The 22,842-nt window shown below is 38.1% G+C and overlaps 1 protein-coding gene across 15 annotated transcripts in view; it reads right to left on the reverse strand.

Annotated features, from left to right (window-relative positions):
- The window catches only part of EFCAB5 (EF-hand calcium binding domain 5), a 183,718-nt gene that overhangs the window by 130,399 nt on the left and 30,477 nt on the right, over positions 1–22,842 (reverse strand). For 8 of the 15 annotated variants that reach the window (XM_054670095.2, XM_016932086.4, XM_054670093.2 and 5 more), the window contains one exon: positions 13,680–14,256. The exons of the other annotated variants lie outside the window; for them this stretch is intronic. In XM_054670095.2, coding sequence (XP_054526070.1) covers positions 13,680–14,256 — 577 coding nt within the window. The remainder of the gene's footprint in view (positions 1–13,679; positions 14,257–22,842) is intronic. 15 annotated transcript variants of the gene reach the window in all.

The raw sequence follows: 22,842 nt of genomic DNA on the forward strand, positions 1-22,842 counted from the left end.
CCATGAAGTTTTGGAGTATTTTGTTATGCAGCAAAAGCTAACTAAGAAAAGAGTTTTCCTATATGAATGAGTGTTTCGAGACCTTTTAAAGAAAAGCATAATATAAATCTGATTAAAGAGTAGAAGTAAAAATGCTTCCCCACCTAGTTGTGACAATCCAAATTCTATCCATCAATTCAAGCTGTATAAGGAAAATCTTCTATTTACAGAAACATTTGCCTAGATTATATCAAAAGTGAAAGTTGTATTACATCAAAATTGGTTCTAATCAGCTTAAGTGGATAATTGACCATGAACTTTGAGTGACCTCAGTATACCAGATCATTGCTATACGTAACTGAAGACCCTTTCTTGACCACTAAAAACTGGGACTTGTTTTAATCAATCATGTACAGATCTATGGACTCACTCTGTCCTATACAATGTGATAAGTTTTTAGTTCTTATAAGTATATCTATTATAAAACAATTAAAAGCCCCTGAATTTCCCCCTTCCACATACCATTCAGTGAAGTCTTCACTGGTGTATATTCCTTTGCCTGGCAAGTTAATAAACTCAGTGTTTGTTTGTTTGAAGGTGTTTTTAAGCTCTGGTGGTCTTAGTTTCACAAAGCTAAACTGAATTTCTTTCTTTCTTTTTTTTTTTTGAGACAGAGTCTTGCTCTGTCACCTAGGCTGGAGTGCAGTGGTGCTTGGCTCACTGCAACCTCCACCTCCCAGGTTCAAGCGATTCTTCTGCCTCAGCCTCCCGGCTAATTTTTTGTATTTTTAGTAGAGACGGGGTTTCACTATGTTAGCCAGGATGGCATCGATCTCCTGACCTTGTGATCCATCCGCCTCGGCCTCCCAAAGTGCTGGGATTACAGGCATGAGCCACCGTGCCCAGCCGCTAAACTGAATTTCTTGCCATTCCTGGAGTATGTCCATATTAGTCCCATAATGAGTATTCCTATTAAAAATCCATATATGAAATATATGCCTACTTACTTCTTATACTTACTTATTTTCTCTTTGCTTATTCAATTTATATCTTACTACATAAATGAGGATGCTGATATAATTTAATGATTTAAGAAAAATCTAAGTAATTAATCAATAATATTTAAGCAGATGAATAATTAGGCCTCTTCAGAATTTTATAAAATGATAAAGAACATTTATCATAGCATCCTCATTAAATAGTGATGATTAATTCCAGATATTTCAAAGTTAAAAATTCAATTACTCTAAATTAAGGGATGTGTGAAAATGAGGTGACTCTCCCATAGTTATTGAGCATTAAGACATATCTCATAATAATCTTATGTATCTAAAAACAAAAAAGCAAAAATAAAATAAAAACAGAAGAAAACTTTCATCATTAAGGCAGACTGGAATAGGTTAATTAACAAACATTTATTGAGCATTACTCATAAGACACAGTGTTAGATGCTGAGGATTCAGTGGTGACTATGACAGACATAGTTCCTGCTTATATTGTAGCAGAGGAAACCACCATCACAACTGTGATAAGTGCAATGAAGGAGAAACACAGGATGCTATGAGAGCACATAAGGGAAGATCCCAACCCAATTTCATGATGAAATGGTGTCTGAGCCTGAACTCTAAAGGATGGGTAGGATTAAGTAAAGAGGAAGAAAGTGGTATAGGCAGAGGGAATGGCATATGTGAAGACCCTGAGGTAGGGAGGAGCACAGTATGTTTAAGAACGAAAGAAATCCTCTGTGCCTGGAGTATAGTGTGGGGAGAGAGGCAGGAGCCAAGCTTGGAAAAGCAGGCAAGGACAAGGTCATCCAAGGAAGGTCTCATAGGCTTAGTTAAGAATTTTGTTCTTTATTCTGAGGGTAAAAGGGTACCACTGAAAGGGTTCACATTGGGGAACAACATGGTAATATTAGCCTTTAAAAAAATCACTTTAGTTATGGATGAAGAATAGATTGGAAGAAGGCAACTGGATGTAAACATACCAATTAGGAAACTATTGCAATAGTGGAGGCAAGAGACAATGGTAGCTCAGACTAGGATGAAAGCAGTGGGGGATGGTCAGAAATGAACAAATTTAAGAAAAGAAGGTGAAATCACCAGGACTTAATGACTGACTAGAAATGAACAGTGAGAGATCATCAGAAGGTGTCCAGGTTGATTTGCTAGTTTTTGGCTTGAGGACAATGACTTCTTGAAACTGAGGTGCTTATGAAACATACAAGTACAGATATTGAATAAATAGTTGGATGTACTGGGATAGAGCTCAAAGAAGGTGTTTGAACCAAAGATATAAATCTAAAAGTCATGAATGTATAGATGGTAACTTAAGTCATGTTGGAATGTGAGCACTCAGGGATGGAATATAGAGTGACAGGTTAAAGAACTTTAATATTTGAAGATCAAGTAGCAGAGAATGAGCCAGAAAAGGACACTGAGAAGGACTAAATAGAGAAACAGAAGGAAAGTTAGACAAGTATGATATCATGGAAGAGGAGGGAAAAAGTATTTCAAGATGGAAATAATGCTAAGAGGTCAAGTAAGATAAAAATGGCAAACTTTCTACTGGGCCTAGAAGCATGGAAAACATTGTGGTTTTGGCAAGTGCCATTTATTAGAGAAAGCCTGGCACAAAAGCCAGAAGTAACAGGTTAAAAAATATGTGGGAAGTGGGGAGAGTGTATATGGACAACTGCTTTTGATAAAACTGGCTGTTTTAGTTATATTTCCTCAAATAGACTGTATAAGTTCTTCATGACAAAAATCAAATTTTGTATTTTTTCCCTATAAGGTATAGCTCACCACTGAGAACTCAGTAGTTATGCAATAAATACTAATTGACTGAGTAAAGGTTCCTCAGTAAGTTTAAGTTTTGTTTGTTTGTTTTTGAGACGGAGTTTCACTGTTGTTGCCCAGGCTGGAGTGCAATGGCCTGATCTCAGCTCACTGCAACCTCCGCCTCCCGGGGTCAAGCAATTCTCCTGCCTCAGCCTCCTGAGTAGTTGGGATTACAGGCATGCACCACCATGCCCAGCTAATTTTGTATTTTTAGTAGAGATGGGGGTTTCACCATGTTGGTCAGGCTGCTCTCGAACTCCTGACCTCAGGTGATCCACCTGCCTCAGCCTCCTAAAGTGGTGGGATTACAGGCATGAGCCACCGTGGCCGGCTAGTAAGTTTAGGTTATTAATTAATTCATCTAACATTTATTGAGCCCCAGCTCATGCCAGGCATTGTGCTCAGTTTCAAATATAGGTATAATAGAAGATAGCCCTTGTCTTCAAAGGGATTATGGGAAGGTAAATAACAATTACATTACAGTGTGCTAAGGGGGCTGACATGAGCCTACAGGTGTTTCAGAAATGTAAGAAATATATAGAAAAAGTACTTAATCCAGACCAACTGTGACAAAAGTGGTGCTATAGCTGACTACTGAAGGACAAGGAGAACTTAGCCAGCTAAAGAAACAAAGGGAGGGATGTTTTAGACAGAGAAAGCTGGCACTCTGGATTCCCAAAGAGGACACTTGGCTGGTGGTTTTGATTAGTTAATATGTATGGTAGTAAAACTGTTATGCATAAATAATGCAGCCTATCTGGCCAGGATGGACTAAATCAGGGCTTAGTGGTCATTGTGACTATATGCTGGGTAGCTCAGATATAATGCCTCCAAGCTTTACAGCTGGCCTCAATGGTGAGGATTTCCTTTTTTTTTTTTTTTTTTGAAATGGAATCTCACTCTCTCACTCAGGCTGGAGTGCAATGGTGTGGTCTCAGCTCACTGCAACCTCCGCCTCCCATGTTCAAGCAATTCTCCCACTCTTGAGTAGCTGGGACTACAGGTGTGTGCCACCACACCTGGCTAAATTTTGTATTTTTAGTAGAGACAGGGTTTCACGATGTTGGCCAGGCTGGTCTTGAACTCCTGACCTCGTGATCCACCCACCTCGGCCTCCCAAAGTGCTGAGATTACAGGCATGAGCCACCGTGCCCAGCCAGGATTTCCTATTTCTAAATGAGGTGAGTTGAGTTCCAATTGAGCCACCTTTTTGGAAAAGCAAGAGCAGGGCAGAGGCCAACAGAGTAAGCATACTCCCCACTCCCCCCATCCCCCCTGCCCCAGGGAAGCTGGGAAGCATGTTTCGATGGTGAAAGACTGAGTTAGCACTGAGGATGTAAAAACCAAAGCAATTGCATATAAGGTCTTCAGCCATTAGAAGGCCACAACCTCCTCTATGAACAGACAAATTATCTTCTTTTGAGGCTGTCACTGGATACTTTTAAATGAATCAATGGAATTATACGGAAAATCCTAAAAATTTCTGGACATTCTCAATAGTCTTAGGAGTTTCTACTTCAGGACAACCACACCTTGTCAGGCATTTTACCAGATACCCAGCCCTAGCTGGAGAGAAGTTGACTCAGGGACTCTACCTCAGTCTCTAACATTAGGAACATTCTATGTCATTGAAGCAAACCAGAGACTCATTTAATATCAAGTTGCAGGGTAGGGTGTAGAATACAAGGATGTCATCCAGGGAGACCATGATCTTGCAGTCCATAAGTGGTTGAATTTCTTAAGTATTTAATAATGGGATATATACATACTCAACAGAGAAAGGTTTAGAGATGGACATGAAACTAGTCAGTGTACATAAATTATCATTATGCTTCAGGTTGAACAAGAGTAGAACCTGTTTGGATAAAGTCCTACCACCATTCCATTGGATGTAACAGTCATTTGAATACTACAAAAATATTTTCCTTGTCCATTCACTCACATCACTCATAATCTGTTTTACTGGCTTGACAAAATTTGATATTCAGTATAAATCGACAAGATGATTAATATTACTAATATCACCCGTGCAGAAGCACCTGTGGGTTTTCCTAGCATAATATAAGCACATGGCTCAGTAAATGGGTGGCAGCTGGTGTAGAATATGAGCAGACAGCTGTCTAGGAAGCCACTGTCTCCTGGCAACTCAGGAAGACCCATATCAAGGATGAAACATTCCCTCTGTCTTGCCAAGTCCTACTGCTGGCATCTTGTAAGGATGAGTAAGACATTTTGAAGCTTTTTTAAAAAAAAAATACAAAAAGTACTTTGAAGCAGATTTGAGAACTCTGCAAATAACACATTCCGATAGAAACACACACAATAGATTTTTGTCACATAGTTTACATAAATTCTTTGAACACTACACGACTTAATATGCAAGAAATTAATAAAATAAAGGCCTGTGTCCCTCGCTCCTTGAAATTTTACTTGGTTTGTGTATCCTTAAGGCTTGAATATTTATACTAACTTGGTCTTCTCTTGTATGTAGCTGTGGTAGAGAAAGTAATTCTTTGAAATACCTCTTTGTGTTTCTCTCTCTTTATGGATTAAATGTTCCATCATTAATGCATAAAGCTAATAAAGAGGAGTCACAGGAAAAATGCCCAAAAGATATCTCAAACTGCAACACAGACCCCATAGTGAATATGCAATTATAAGAGATCACTACCAAGGCAGAACTGGGTATGCATTATACAGGAAAAGATACAAGCTTCTGTTTGGGGTCTCTTAGATCTACTTTCCGGTTCATTTGAACTCATTCTAGGTTATTATGGTTCAAGACTAGTTGAGAAAAGAGAGGAAATTTGTAGTAAAGTAGAATAGTCTCAAATTCTAACATTAACAGTTTTCTTTTTTTACTGCTTAAAAGTTTTATATTTTAAAAAATATCATACAGTAAAATTTACCTTCTTTGGCACATAGTTTTATGAATTTTAACATATATGAGTATGTATAACCACCATCATAATTAGGCTATTGAAAGTTTGTAATCCTATTTTAGGAGCAAATATTTTTCATTATCAATTCATAATAAGGTGGTAATGACCTTCAAATATGCAATCCCAAACACTGGAGAAATCAAGAGTCAGAGGGAAAAGATACTTTTTACAAAGCATACTAAAAGAAAAGAAAATATGAAGAAAAGTGAATGATACAAACTTAACCTACTTTACAGTTGTCCAAAATTGCACGTAAGAATTAAAGTCCACTTTAATTCTATATCTATGTCTTTCAAGAGCCCCAATGAAAAGTAGTAAATTACATTGCACATATAAAACCTACAAACAGCAGTGATACTGTATTTTTCAGATATAGTGGCTACCACTATAAAAATTGTTCCAAATAAGTAAGCAGTGTCTTCTCTATCTGTTGTTTTTAGAGACCTAACAGAGATGAATCCCTTTTGTCCTAGAAAGTAGGCAGACAAAAGCTTTTTGGATCAAGCTGAAGCAAATGAACACTTAAACATTACCACAAGATAGAGTCTCATTAAAACAAATACATTTTCTTTTGACTTTTTTTCTTGGCTATAATTCAGGAAAATTTCATTCCTAAAGTGAATGGACTTTTCTAAGGCTTTGCAATGGATTGAAGGTAACACAAACAATGGTATAGTTCTGAGAATTTCAAAGCAGGACTGTTTTTACTAATATTGCTGGGTATATAAGCTTTAAGTCGATAGGGATTAGGAGCAGAACACACTGTTGTAAAACATCCTTAGGATTTCTGAATATTCTACAAATGCCTGACACTGTCATCTGTTGACATACAGATCTTGGATTTTTGCCAGAAAAAGATGAAGCCCCAATTCTAACAATCCAGGTAAACAAAGCAACTTTGATTAATTATTTCATGAAATTCCTGCTCCAATAGAGCAACCTTTAACTAAAACTTTTACCAAGCCTCAAATGACCCTAAGAAGTCAAACTCCCAGTTCAAGAAATATCAGTGAAACAACCTAATTCTCCTGTGTCATGGAACCCAATGTCCTAGTGTGCTTATTACTATCTTATTATAGACATTAATAAATGTCTAGAGTTTTACATACCCATTGAGATTTACATATCTGTAACAAGAGGAAGTGTTTGTCAATATATTTGTTTACAGACAACATCAGTTCACAGATTGTAAGTATTTTTAGTGGAAATAGATCTAAATACAGTCTAATTTATTGCACTGCAAGAACAGATGGTGAGCAGAAATGTTCCTTAAGGTATTTATTAAATTTAATGAAACTGCTTCCTGCATACTACTGGAAGTTTTCACTAGTACTAAACCTCTCTTAATTTGTTTTCTTTTTAATTTGGTCTTGAAACTTTAGTGTGCAATAATAACCTCTTATGGAACTTGTTTTAAATGCATTCCTAGAGGTTCTGATTCAGAAGATCTGAGGAAGGATCTAGGAATCTGCACTTTTAACCAAGCGCCCCAGGTGATTCTGGTGTCATTGATAGACAACCATGATCTTAGAAAGCCTGTTTCAACTGAAAATAAAAATTTCATAACCACACATAAAACAAGAGTTCTGCACATATCTCTTACTTTATCCCAGAGGGATATCTGTGCCTAATTCCAAAAGAATTACTATTCTAAAGCTTCTAATTAGTTGTTTACCCTATAGGAAAGACACTAAAACAAGTCAAAAGAAATTATAAATTTGAATGTAGGTGGGCCAGGTGTGGTGGCTCACGCCTGTAATCCCAGCACTTTGGGAGGCCGAGGTGGGTAGATCACCTGAGGTCAGGAGTTCGAGACCAGCCTGGCCAACATGGTGAAACCCCATCTCTACTTAAAATACAAAAAATTAGCTGGGCATGGTGGTACGCACCTGTAATCCAAGCTACTTGGGAGGTTGAGGCAGGAGAATCGCTGCCGGGAGGCGGAGGTTGCAGTGAGCTGAGATTGTGCCATTGCACTCCTGACTGGAGAACCAGAGTGAGATTTTGTCTCAAAAAAAAAAAAAAATTAGTGTAGGTCTGTATGTCAGAAGATATTAAAAGGAAAAGTGTATCGCTTTTGTTTTAGACCTGGAAGAGACCTAATAGATACCATTTAGACAAAAGGTCAGCAAATTACAACCTGGGGGCTAAATCTGGCCCACTGACTGGTTTTGTATGGCTCAAAAGCTGAGGGGTTGTTATATTTTTAGTTTTGTATTTTAAAATTTTATTATTTTATTTATTTATTTATTTATTTATTTATTTTAGAGATAGGGTCTCATTGTGTTGCCCAAGCTGGTCTTGAACTCGTGGCCTCAAGTAATCCTCCTGCCCTCACCTTCTCAAAGTGCTGGGATTACAGGTGTGAGCCATTGTGTTCAGCCTAAATCATTTTTTAAAATCAAAAGATGAATAATATTTTGTGCCATGTGAAGATTATATGAAATTCTAATTTCAGTATCCACGAATAAAGTTTCACTGGAACACAGCCATGCTCTCTCATTTACATATATGCTATGACTGCTTTTGCACTACAGCAGCAGAACTGAGAAGTTGTGACTCAATTTACCTGGCAAAACGCTTTCATTTTTTATGTAATGAAATTTTCCAAAATTTTCATGATCTTGAGTCATGGTTAAAAAGGATTATCTCCAGCATAAAGGGATTTAATCCCTGTTTTTTTCTAGTTTTTTGCATGGCTCTATTTTTTACATATATATACCTAGTGAGACATATTCTTTTTTTTTTTTGAGACAGGGTCTTGCTCTGTCACCCAAGATAGAGTGCAGTGGCATGACCCAGCTCACTGCAGTCTTGATCTCCCAGGCTCAAGTGATCCTCCCACCTCAGCCTCTGGAGTAACTGGCAGTAGTAGGCATGTGCCACCAAGCCAAGATAATTTTTTTATTATTATTTGTAGAGACAGGGTCTTGCTATGTTGCCCAGGCTGGTCTCGAACTCCTGGGCTCAAGAGATCCCTCCCAAAGTGCTGGAATTACAGGTATGAGTCACTGCACCTGGCAAGGATATATTCTAAGGACAAAAAAGCTGCAAATAAACGTAAAGCCTTGTTTAATATTTTTATTATTAGTAAGCTTGTTGGTATTATTATTTTGAAGCTTTTTTTTTTTTTTTTTTTTAGATAGAGTTTCACTCTGTCACACAGGCTGGAGTGCAGGTGGCACAATCTCAGCTCACTGCAACCTCTGCCTTCCGGGTTCAAGCAATTCTCCTGCCTCAGCCTCCTGAGCAGCTGGGATTACAGGCACACACCACCACACTCAGTTAATTTTTGTATTTTTAGTAAGACAGGGTTTCACCATGTTGGCCAGGGTGGTCTCGAACTCCTGACCTCAGGTGATTCACCCATCTTGGCCTCCCAAAGTCCTGGGATTACAGGCTTGAGCCACCGCGCTGGGCCATTTTGAAGCTTTTATGTAAACTGTAGGATAAAACAAATCAGTAATTATGTCAATGTCATTAGGAACCAAGATTTTCTATGTAAGATAAAAGGAAATACAGGCCAGGCGCGGTGGCTCACGCCTGTAATCCCAGCACTTTGGGAGGCCGAGGCGGGTGGATCACGAGGTCAGGGGTTCAAGATCAGCCTGGCCAATATGGTGAAACCCTGTCTCTACAAAAAATACAAAAATTAGCAGGGTGTAGTGGCGGGTGCCTGTAATCCCAGCTACTCAGGAGGCTGAGGCAGAGAATTGCTTGAACCCAGAGGCAGAGGTTGCAGTGAGCCAAGATCCCACCACTGCACTCCGGCCTGGGTGACAGAGCAAGTCTTTGTCTCAAAAAAAAAAAAGGAAGAAGGAAATATAAATATCAAAGAAATTAGATAAAGACCTGAAACATTAATATGCAACTGTCAATATTAACTCATTTTTTAAATTACATATTTCTTTTCTCAGCACAGCGAATTTTAATGTCTCCCTTTTGCGGGAGGAGAGGTTGCCTTACCCACTTTTGAAGACACCCCAAAGGTTGTCTGGCAGTTTGGTGCAGAAAGGATTTGGCCCAATCTTGTGCTGGCTAAGATACAGAAAGGCACATAAAGTTTGTGGCTCAAAGTCCTCCGGGGTGGGGTAGGGCAGAATGTGCACAGGGAAGTGGTTTGGGAGAGACTTGTAGGAGTGTGGGCTTGGGTTCCTGTGACAGAGGTAGTTGGTCCTGGTGGACCAAGGCTGGGGTGGCCAAGGGGAGCCTGAGCCCTCTGGCTGGGAAGACGCTCCTGCAGTGGCCCCTGTCTAGGGGAGCTAGTTCACCAGCTTACTGCTTTCAAACCACAGCTGGATCTCTTTCTGACCCCCTACCCTGAATAGCTGGTGTGAATGATGTTCCTGCTGATGTGGACGTCGCTGAAGTCTCCCCATATGGTCACAGAGTCAGCCTCAACCCTGTCAGTGTATCTATCATGGCCCTCGAGGCATGGATCACCTTGTACCCTTCCCAGACCACGGCCATCAACAGGCCTGGAGCTCACATAGCTAAGGAGGGCTGGGTAGAGGGGCTTCCTTCGCAGGTCCTGGTAGTGTTCAGCAAGGACGCTTTCTGGCCGGCCACAGAATCTTCATCCCTACCAGCTTGAAGCCCTGCCTCCAAAGCGCTGGATCACATCCCTAACAGGCCGCCACAAGACCCCAACTGGCTTCAATGAGACCAGGGTCCACTCCTGGATCAAGAAGGGTCCTCCTGAGCCGGGCGCAAGAGCAGGCACGGCCCAGAGCCCGCGGGTCGTACAGCAGGCCCGGCAGCGGTGGCACGCCTGAAGAGGCTGCAGGTGATGTCTGGTCACGGGTCATTGACTCTAAAAATTATATGTTTTAGTCCTGAAGGGCCTAGAAACAATGACTACACAATATTTATGAGCACTCCTAGCTCACAAGTGAGTGATCCCCATTTTAAAAGGAGCCAGGAATCCATTTAAAAAATGCCTGGGCCGGGCGCGGTGACTCACGCCTGTAATACCAGCACTTTGGGAAGCCGAGGCGGGCGGATCACGAGGTCAGGAGATCGAGACCACCCTGGCTAAGGCGGTGAAACCCCATGTCTACTAAAAATACAAAAAAAAAAAAAAAAAAAAAAAAAAATTAGCCGGGCGCGGTGGCGGGTGCCTGTAGTCCCAGCTACTCAGGAGGCTGAGGTAGGAGAATGGCGTGAACCCGGGAGGCAGAGCTTGCAGTGAGCCGAGATCGCGCCACTGCACTCCAGCCTGGGTGACAGAGCAAGACTCCATTTCAAAAAAAAAAAAAAAAAATGCATGACGTTTTCAAAGACTAAAGGGGTAATGTCAGAAAACAGAAGCCAAAGTTGGTGCAATTTGAGCATCTAACAGAAAAAAAGACTATAACTGATTAAAATATATTGAATATATATTAAAATCCATGCATCCACGATGATACTGAAAAAGGAACCCTTTCCCAAAAGGGGAAAACATTTTTCATTTGCTGCCACTAGCGGTGACTATTGATAGGTAGATAGATATATACTGTATTCTGAAAAATCTGTAATTAAAAGGAAATAAATATTCTGTCTTACAAGTAGAAAGCATATTTCAGTGTACCCAAATACATAGCAACCAAGCAGGATTTATTTCAGGAATTCTAAGGTAATTGAATAGTAGGAAATCTATTAGTAAAATTCATCATTAAGGAATCTAAGGTGAAAATCATATTATCACTTTCATAGGTGTTGAAAAAGCATTTGATAAAATCAAGTCTTAATTTTTAAAAATCACTCTGAAAGGTAGAAATTAGGTACATTTTCCCATTGAGATAAAATGTTTTTCATATCCAAATGGAATAGAACTAGTAATATAAAAACTGCCCATAATGAAGCAGTAACAGAAGCAGCATTTCTACTAAAGTTGTAAAAAGACAAGGATGCCCATATCACCATTATTATTTAATATTGTATTGGAGGTAGTAGGATATTAGTATAAAAATTGAAAAGGAAGAAGGGAAACTACTATTATTTGCAGACAATGGTTACCTCCCTAGAAAACCCAAGAAACCAACTAAAATGTTACTGTAAGAGAACTCAGTAAGGTAGCAGGGTACAAAAATATATAGAAATTAGTAGCTTTCATGTCTTCAGACTACATCCAGATAGAAAATATAGTAACAGAAGAAAGCCCTGCTTAAAATAGCAACAAAGAATGATAAATATAACTAGTAATGAATCTAATAAAAGAGATACAAAACCTACATTAAAACCTTTTTATTTTTTTGAGATGGGGTCTCACTCTGTTGCCCAGGCTGGAATGTAGTGGTGCATCTCGGCTCACTGCAGCCTCCGCCTCCCAGGTTCAAGTGATTCTCCCACCTCAGCGTCCCAAGTAGCGGGGATTACAGGCATGCATCACCACGCTGGGCTAATTTTTGCATTTTTAGTGGAGACAGGGTTTTGCCATGTTTGGCCAGGCTGGTCTCGAACTCCTGACCTCAGGTGATCAGCCTGTCTTGGCCTCCCAAAGTGCTGGGATTACAGGCGTGAGCTACCATGCCCAGCTGCAAAAAACTTTAGGGCAACACTAATTCATACAAAATAAGATGAGCAAATGGAAAGACACCCCGAAACACTCATCATTATTACAGATGTTGGTTTTCTGGTGTGTGTGTGTGTGTGTGTGTGTGTGTGTGTCTGTTTTTGAGACTGGATCTCGCTCTGGTACCCAGGCTGGAGTGCAGTTGTGTAATTTTGGCTAATTGCAGCCTTGAAGATGTTGGTTTTCTAAGAGTATTAATAGATGTAATCAGATTTCAATAAAAATTCCTGTAAGGTTTGTCTTTTCGTTTTCCCTCCCCATTTTTTTTCAAGTAGACAAGTTACTCCCATAATTCATATAAAAAAAGTAAACAAACAAAAATAGCCAGGAAACATCAGAAAAGAAGAAGAGCAAATAGTGGGGACCAGCACTGTCAGATCTATGGAATATATTTAAAAGTCTCAATTATTAAAGCAGTGTGGTACGAATGCATGAAAGGGAGACTGACCAATGGAATAGGATGGAAAAATGCAGAAATACACCCCAAAATATATATGAATTTATTAATAGAGGCTCAGTCCCAAACCAGTGGGGCAAAGATAGACTACTCAACTCTTATTGGGACCACTAAGTAGACATTTGAAAAAGGATAAAGTTGAATCCTTACATGTTACACTAGGTTAAATTCCAAATGAGTCAGTATTTAAAATGAAAATTAAAATAATAATTCTGGAAGAGAACATGGAAGAATTCTTTTAATATTTTGAAATATAACAGTGCCTCAAAATCCTGATGCCATAAAAGAAAAGTTAAATTTGACTATATAGAAATAAAAAATCTTCTACATGAAAAAAGATAAATGGCAGGTAAAAATGGGTATTTGTAACATGTATCACATGCTTTTGTGTAAAAGAAAAAATTAATAATCCATGTTTGTATTTCCTTATGTATGTATAAAGAAATTCTATAAGGATCTATAGAAAATTAAGAATAGTAGTTATTTATGGTGGAGGTGGAATATTGGGTAGATGGAAGATAAGAATGGGAGGGAAACTTTTCACTATATAACATTTTTTACATATTGACCTTTAAACCAGGTTGCCTATATGGAAAATTAAATTTTTAAAAAGTTCCAACTTTTATATAGCTTACTTTCCAGTGCAGGCAGATAAATAAAAATACAAATCATTATACACTTGCAGTCATAGTGAGATAATTAAATCTATGAATACAAGGAACTTATTTATTTTGTTAGTCTTCACAGTGCCTCAAAAAGAGTGAAGCACATACTAGTAGCTCAATAAATACTTTCTGAATAACTGTAGAATCACTTCTTTTAAGTCCTGTCCATGATTATGTTATTTTTTCTACTAGTTTTTCAATGTAAGGAGACAGATCATGAACTGAAACAATAACAGATTGTACCTGTTGCAGATAGTGTCAGGAACATATATCTTCAGGTCTTCTGTGACTTCTTTCATCACCCTCTGGTAACCAGACATTCCTGGGTCTTTGATATAATTAGGATTGTTTCTTATTAAATATTCCCCCAAATAATTAATTGGGTCAAACTTGCTTGGAGTACCAGCTTCTGTCAAAACCTTCTTCTTTTCTACTTGAGTTAATATGTTTTCTACTCCAGGAACTAAGGTGGGTAGAAGTTTGTCAAGCAAATATGCACTATTATTCAGTGTCATGCTTTCAGTATTAAACCACTCTTTGGCCAAATTATCCCTAGGGAGTTTTTTTTCAGCCTTTTTTTCTAGTTCCTTCTTCAGATTTTCCTTATCTATTATTTTCTGCTGCATTGCTTGGGCTCTTGCCTCCATTCTTTCAAAAAGGTTTTTCTTCCATGTGTGCTCTGGCTTTGATTTCAGTCCAGTTTCATCTAAAGCAAAAATCACTTTTGCAGATTTTCTAATTGCAATATTACCTGAGGCTTCAGTTTTAGAGTCCTTTATTGAACCAGGTGAAATTTTTCGCTGCCCCTCCAGGTTTAATTCTGAGGGGGGAAAAAAGTGAAATGTAAGAAATGTTAGAAGTAAATTTTAATCTATGTGACTTTAGAATAATATTTGAAAAAATTTTTATATCCATTTACACAGTGGATTGGAAGAATGTCAGCTGAAAATAACAGAAAATCAGACAAAGTGACTTTAACCATAAAGACATTTATTGTTGACTTAATCAGAAGCCATTTAGCAGTTCAGTGATTTCATTAAATACATAGGCTGTTTCTGTTTATTTTCGTTCATTTTTTTGCTTGTACCTCATGATCACATGATGACTATTAGAGCTCCAGCCATCACTTCCTCACAGCAAAAAAGCATAGAGGACAAAGGGTTTTTCTCCTCTTGAGGCTCTGTTTTATTATCCGAGAGGAGAAGATCCCAGACTCCCCACTCTAAGACTTCCCTTTTTTCATCGGCCCTAACGAGGATACATGCCCATGCCCAGACCAATCGCTGGTAAAGGGAAATGCGATTACTATGAATAGTATAGACAAATTATAACTTATTTCTTGGTGCCAGGGTTTGGTTCAAATTCTCTGATAACAAGTGATTTTCATCTGCTACAACACTGAGGTTCAGCTGGCAGGCAAAAAGGGAAGGCTGGGCGCAGTGGCTCACATTTGTAATCCCAACATTTTGGGAGGCCAAGGCGGGAGGACTGCTTGAGCCCTGGAGTTCAAGACCAGCCTACGCAACATTAGGAAGATGCTGTTTCTACAAACAATAAAAAAATTAGCCAGGCATGGTGGCGTACACCTGTGGTCCCAACTACTCAGGAGGCTGAGGTGGGAGGATCACTTAAGCCCTGGAGGTCGAGGCTGCAGTGAGCCATGATCATGCCACTGCACTCCAATGAGACTTTGTCTCAAAAAAAAAAAAAAAAGGTGAGGAAATGTGTGGTGAGTAAGCAAAGAGTCTACCACACATGTATATTTAAATACATTTCTCTTCATTTTATTCCCAGCTTCCTTTATGTTTTCATTTTTTAAATGCAGGACGGAGATATTAGACCAAGATGGTAGACTGAGAACAGGCACCTATATCCCCTCCCCTACCAAAATCTCTAGCAATGACAGGAAAAGTTGTGTGTATGTTTTTAAAATTTAAAAAATGCGCAAGAATACTACAATCATGAAGGGGGCCTTCAGGAGTCAGGAATTTTGAAGATCTGTGAAAAATGTCAAGCAGGGGAATTCAACTGATTGAAGAAACTATAGGACTAAAAAGATACGGTGGAGACCACTATAAAATTTGGGAGCAGATTTGAGGCACCCCAAGTTTAGAGGATGTAGATATGGGTCATAGGGGAAAGACTGACCTTTTTGTATATCTTAATTCCCATTTCAGCTAATCATCAGGCACCAGAAGGGTTTTCCCCTGCACTGAGTTAAGGTATATAGATGCTTAGGCTAGAGAAGCAAGATTTCCACACGCAGAGAAAATGACCTATTGACAGCTTCACTGTCTGCACATCTTGTCCTTCCCCCACTGGCATCAGACTATAGAAAACAGTAACTCTACAGGAAAGCAAACAGAGAATCTCAAATTCAAATGTAAGCACACATTCACAGAATGTTTAAGAAAAATCATCCCCATGACTAAATTCAACAAACAGAATAACTAATGCCACCCAAGGAAATACCATTAAATAGCACAAATGTAAGGAGTCTTTAAAAGAATATCCTCAGAGCAGAGAAATTAGAAGAAATTAAAAGTTATTAAAAAGAACACTTAAGAGAATGTAGACCATCTAGTGCTCACATCTTGGTTTCTAATATCACTCTCCAATTAAAAAAATCAGAACTCCTTGGAGATACAGCTGATTATAGGATTGGGCTCATCTTGTATATAGGAAATATATACAAGAATATCTTGTAGTGCCTGGAATATCTTGTAGTGCCAGAAAGTAAGGAAGTGCTGAAAAAAAAACTATAGTAAATAAGTAAAAAGACAAATTTCCTGTGCAGAAATAGTCCAAATAATTTATGTAGATACTCCACACTCAAGGATGTTGAGCATGACTCCGCTCTCTTTAAGTGCGGACTGCATATAGTGACTTCCTCTCAAAGAGTACAATATGGAAATGGGAGAGGGAAAATAACTTTACAGTAGAGAAACCTGACAAATACTATCACAGCCTAACAATCATTATTAACATCAACAGTAACACATCATGTTGACACCATGATACCCATATGTATATGTATATGAGTATATGACAGCATATACTCAGCCTCCCAAGTAGCTGGGACTACAGGTGCATGCCACCATGCCCAGCTAATTTTTGTATTTTTTTCTTTTTTGATAAAGACAAAGTCTTACTATGTTGCTTAGGCTGGTCTTGAACTCCTGGCTTCAAGTGATTCACCCACCTTGGCCTCCCAAAGTGCTAGGATTACAGGCATGAACCACCATGCCCAGCCAATCCAGAACATTTAATATTAATCTTATAAAAGCATCAGAAGGTGTTAGCCAAGTGTTAGACATAATGAAATATTCAAATAAATAATGTAAGAAATCTCTCAGAACTGAAGAAAGACACAAATCTTCAGCTTTGAAAGGCTTACTAAATGGAGTTTCCATTTGTAATGATAAAAACTTTCTGGAACTAGACAGTGGTAATGGTTGCATAACATTGTGAATTTACTTAATGGCTCTGAATTGTACACTTTAACACAGTTTAAATGGTAAATATTATGATATATGTATTTACCACGAATTTTTTAAAAGCCTACCAAATAAACACAGGATACAAGATTAAAATACAAAAGTAAATTTATTTCCTTGGAACTACCAATTAATAACCAATTTAAAATGTTTTATATTTTTAGTTATCAATGAAAATATAATTTTATAAAGCTTCATGTCATTATAGCAACAAAAATTTAAAATATCTAGAAATAAACTAAACAGAAATGTGTCAGACTAATATGAAGAAAGCTATAAAACTTTACTGAAGTAGTACTGGCATAAGGATAGACACATAGATCAATGGAATAAAATTGAGAGTCCAGAAATAAACCCATACATCTATGACCAATTGATTATATTTTTTAAAGTTCCTCTTGTACTCTGAAACCAATTGATTTTTGACAAGGGTACCAAAACAATTTCATGGAAAAAACAGTCTCTTCAACAAACGGTGCCATAACAACTGATATCTACATGCAAAGGGATGAATCTGGATGCCTACCTTACACCATACATGAAAATTAAAATTAGTCCTAACAGTCATATATACAATAGTCTACCCAATATAACAGCAGAATACATATTTTTCTCAAGTGCACATGGCACATTCTCCAGGATAGACCATATGTTAGGCCACAAAACAAGTCTCAATGGATTTAAAAAAATAGATACCATATAAAATATCTGCTCTTTAATGAAGAGCACAAAGCTTGATGAAGTTAGAAATCAATAAAGGAAAACTAGAAAACGCACAAAGCTACAGAAAATAAACAACTCATTCTTAAATGACTAATGGGTCAAAAAAATCACAAGGGATATTAGAAAATAATAAGAGACAAATGAAAATAAATACACAACATATCAAAATTTATAGGATGCAGTGAAAAAAGGGCTCAGATGGAAACATAGCTGTAAGTGATTACATTTTAAAAAGTCAAATCCGAGGTCAGGAGACCGAGACCATACTGGATAACACCATGAAACCCCATCTCTGTAAATTAAAAAAAAAAATTAGCCGGATGTGGTGGCAGGCGCCTATAGTCCGAACTACTCGGCAGGCTGAGGCAGGAGAATGGTGTGAACCCGGGAGGCAGAGCTTGCAGTGAGCCGAGATCAGGCCACTGCACTCTAGCCTGGACGACAGAGTGAGACTCTGTCTCAAAAAAGAAAAAAAAAAAGTCAAATAAGTAACCTATACACCTTAAGAAACTCGAAAAAGTAGTACAAACTAAACACAAAACTAGCAAAAGAAAGAAAATAATAAAGGTTAAAGTACAGATAAACAAAAGAGAGAATAGAAAAATAGTAGAGAAAAACAATTTAACCAAAAATTGGTTCTTTGAAAAAATCAACAGAATGAATAAACCTTGAGCTAGACTGAAAAAAACATTAGCAAAGATACATAAATAACCAAAATCAGAAATGAAAGTGGTGACATTATCACCAACCTTACAGAGATTAAAAAACAAAAACAAAAAACAATTATAAGCTGGGCGTGGTGGCTCACACCTGTAATCCCAGCACTTTGGGAGGCCAAGGCAAGCAGATCATGAGGTCAGGAGTTCGAGACCAGCTTGGCCAACATGGTGAAACCCCGTCTCTACTAAAATTACAAAAATTAGCCAGGTGTGGTGGCATGCACCTGTAATCCCAGCTACTTGGGAGGCTGAAGCAGGAGAATTGCTTGAACCCAGAAGGTAGAGGTTACAGTGAGCCGAGATCACACCATTGCACTCCAGCTCTGGGCAACAGAGCAAGACTCTGTCTTGGAAAACAAAAACGATTATAAGAAAATACTATGAGCAATTTTATGCTAACATATTGGATAACCTAGAAGAAACGAACCAATTCCTTGAAATTACCTAAACTGACTCAAGAAGAAGTAGAAAGTCTCAACAGATCTTGTGTTAGTTTATTTTGTGTCGCTATAAAGAAATATCTGAAAAAAAAAGGAATACCTGAGACTGAGTGATTTACAAAGAAAAGAGGTTTATTTGGCTCATGGTTCTGCAGGCTCTGTGTGAAACAGTGCCAGCATCTGTTCCCAGTGAGGCCTCAAGAAGCTTATAATCATGGTGGAAGGTGGGGGCGGGGCTGGCATATCACATGGTGAGAGAGGGAGCAAGAGAGAGAGAGGGAAGGGGTACCAGGCTCTTTTAAACAACCAGATCTCACATGAACTCATAGAGTGAGAACTCACTCATTACTGCAAGAACAGCACCAAACCATTCATGAGGGATCCACCCCATAACCCAAAAACCTCCCACTAGGCCCACTTCCAACATCACAGGTCACATTTCAACATGAGATTTGGAAGGGACACACATTCAAACCATATCAGACCTCTAACAAGTAAAGAGATTGAATCAGTGATCAGAAACTTCCCAACAAAGAAAAGTCTTGGATCAGATGGCTTCACTAGTGACTTCTATCAAATATTTAAAGAAGAATTGAAATGAATTCTTACCAAATGCTTGTAAAAAATTGAAGAGGCGGGAACACTTCCTAATTCTTTCTATGAGGATAGAATTACTCTGATACTAAAGCTAGATAGATATCACAGTAAAATTATAGGCCAATATTCCTTATGAATATAGATGCAAAACTCCTCAACAAAATATTAACAAATCAAATCCAAGACCATAGTAAAAGCCTTTTCAACATGAAATCTTTCCAGATTTATCTCAGGAATGCAAAGGTGGCTCAACATAAGAAAATCAAGCAATGTAATCCATCACATTCATAAAATGAAGGGGAAAAAAGCCACATAATCAATGCATATGGAGAGAACATTCCTAAAAATAATAAAGGTAGTTATTTAAAAATCCACAGTTGGCCAGGTGTGGTGGCTCACGCCTCTAATCCCAGCACTTTAGGAGGCTGAGGTGGGAGAATTGCTTGAGTCCAGGAGTTCAAGACCAGCCTGGGTAACATAGTGAAATCCTGTCTCTACAAAAAATTTAAGAATTAGCTGGGTGTGGTAGCACATGCCTATAGTCCCAGCTACTTGGGGGGCTAAGATGGGAGGATCACTTGAACCCTGGAGTTTGAGGCTTCAGTGAGCCATAATCATGCCACTCACTCTGGTCTGGGAGACAGAAAGTGACCCTATCTCAAAACAAAAATAAAAATAAAAAGTTCATAGTTAACATGACACTCAGTAATGGAACACTGAAAGCTTTCTCCCTAAAATGAGTAACAAGAAAAGAATGCCTACTTTCACCACTGCTGTTCAACATCATACCAGAGTTCTAGCCAGAGCTATAAGACAAGAAAAACAAACAAAAGGCATCCAAATTGGAAAGAAAGAGGTAAAACTGTCTTTATTCACAGATGACATGATCCTATAGAAAGAATCCATAAGAAAGCTACTAGAGCTATTGAACAAATTCAATAGGGCAACATACCGAGACCCTGTCTATAAAAAAAAAAAAAAAAAAAAAAAAAGCCAGGCATGGTGGCACATACCCGTAGTCCCAGCTGTTGGTAGCTGAGGTGGGAGAATTGCTTGAGCCCAGGAGTTCAAGGGTGCAGTGAGCTATGATTACATCACTGCAGTCCAATCTGGGCAACAGAGTGAGACCCTATCTCTAAAAAAATAAAAACAGAGGGAAAAAGGAAAGCAATTCCATTTACAAAAGCAGCTAAAAGAACAGAATACTTAGGAATAAATTTAACCAAGGAAGTGAAAGATATATGCTAAAAACTATAAAACATTGCTGAAAGAAATTAAAGAAAACATAAATAAATAGAAAGATGTCCCTATTCATAGATAGGAATACTTTACATTGTTAAGATATCAATTCTACCCAAAGTGATCTACAGATTCAATGCAATCAAAATTCCAATAGTCTTTTTCACAGAAATAGAAAAAGTGATCCTCAGATTAATATGAAACTGCAGAGGCCCTTGAATAGCCAAAATAAATCTTGAAAAAAAAAAAGGAACAAACTTGAAGGATTCACACTACCCAACTCTGAGACTTACTACAAAGCTACAACAAATAAAACAGTACTGGAGTAAGGACAGACATATAGACTAATAAAATAGGATAGAGAGGCCAGAAATAAACTCTCATATATAGTCAATTGATTTGTGACAAGGGTGTCAAGACCATTCAATAGGGAAAGAATAATCTTTTCAACAAGCGGTACTGAGACTACCTGATACATCATGTAAAAGAATGAAGTTGGTCCTTTACCTTATATACAAAAATGAACTGAAAACAAATCAAAGATCTAAACTGAAGAGAGTAAACGATATGACTTTCCCAGCTTGGGCAACATAGTGAGACTGTGTCTCTACAAAAAATTAAAAAAACAAATTAGCCAGGCTTGGTGATGCACACCTATAGTCCCAGCTACTTGGGAAGCTGAGGTAGGAGGATCACTTCAGCCCAGGAGGTCAAGGCTGCAGTGGGCCATGATAATGCCACTGCACTCTACCCTGGGCAACAGAGTGAGACTGTGTCTCTAAAAACAAACAAACAAAACCATACAACTCTTAGATGAAAAATGAAAACCTGTGGAAAATCTTCATGCCACTGGCTTTAACAATGACTTCATGGATATAACACCAAGAGCACAGAAAACAAACAAAAAAAGATAAAATATACTTTAAAATTAAAAAACTTTTGTACATCAAAGAATTATGTCAAAAAGTGAAAAGATGATGTAGTAAATGAGAGAAAATATTTGTAAAGCATATAACTGATAAGGAATTAATATTCAGAATATATAAAGAACTTCTAAAACTCAATAACAATAAAACAACCTAATTCAAAAATGGGCAAAGGATTTGAACAGACATTTCTCCTAAGAAAATATACAAATGGTCAATAAGTACATGAAAAGATGTTCAACATTATGAGTTATTAGGGAATGCAAATCATGACTACAATGAGATACCACTTCACATTTACTAAGATGGTTATAAGAAAACAAAAACAAACAGAAACTCAGAAAATAACGAGTGTTGGTAAGAATGTACAGAAATTGGAACTCTCATGCTTTGCTGGTGGGAATGCAAAGTGATGCAGCTATTGTGGAAAACTGTTGTGGTTTCTCAAAACATTAAACGTAGAGCTGGGTACAGTGGCATGTGCCTGTAGTCCCAGATACTTGGCAGGCTGAGGTGGGAGGATTGCTTAAGCCCAGGAGTTCAATTCCAGCCTAGGTAGCATACCAAGACCCTGTCTCTTAAAAAAATAATAATAATAATCAATAATAGTAATATAGTTTAATTTTTTAAGGTAAACCTAGAACTACATATGACCTAGCAATCCCACTTCTATGTATATATCCAAAAAAATTTAAAGCAGGGGCCCAGATACTTGCACGTCAGTGTTCATGGCAGCAGTATACACAATCAGTAAAAGTGGAAACAACTCAAGCATCCATTCACAGATGAATGGGTGAACAAAATGAGGTATAGATGTACAATGAAATATCATTCACCCATTGAAAAAATGAAATTTTGGGGGTAGGGGAAGGAGAGCATCAGGATAAATAGCTAATGCATGCGGGGCTTAATACCTAGGTGACGGGTTGATAGGTGCACCAAACAACCATGGCACATGTTTACCTATGTAACAAACCTGCACATCCTGCACATGTATCCCAGAACTTAAAATAAAATAAAATATTTTTAAAAATGAAATTTTGAGAGAGGCAGAGCAAGATGGCCTAACAGAACCCTCTAGTGATCATCCCCCTCACAGGAACACCACATTGAACAACTATCCACACAAGAAAGCACCTTCATAAGAACCAAAAATCAGGTGACTGATCACAATACCTGGTTTTAATACCATATCAAGGAAAGAGGCACTGAGAATAGGAAAGACAGTCTTGAAATGCGTATACCACCCCTCCTCCATCCCCCAG

Source organism: Pan troglodytes, chromosome 19 (assembly GCF_028858775.2).
Source record: "Pan troglodytes isolate AG18354 chromosome 19, NHGRI_mPanTro3-v2.0_pri, whole genome shotgun sequence".
NCBI classification, from domain to species: Eukaryota; Metazoa; Chordata; class Mammalia; order Primates; family Hominidae; genus Pan; species Pan troglodytes.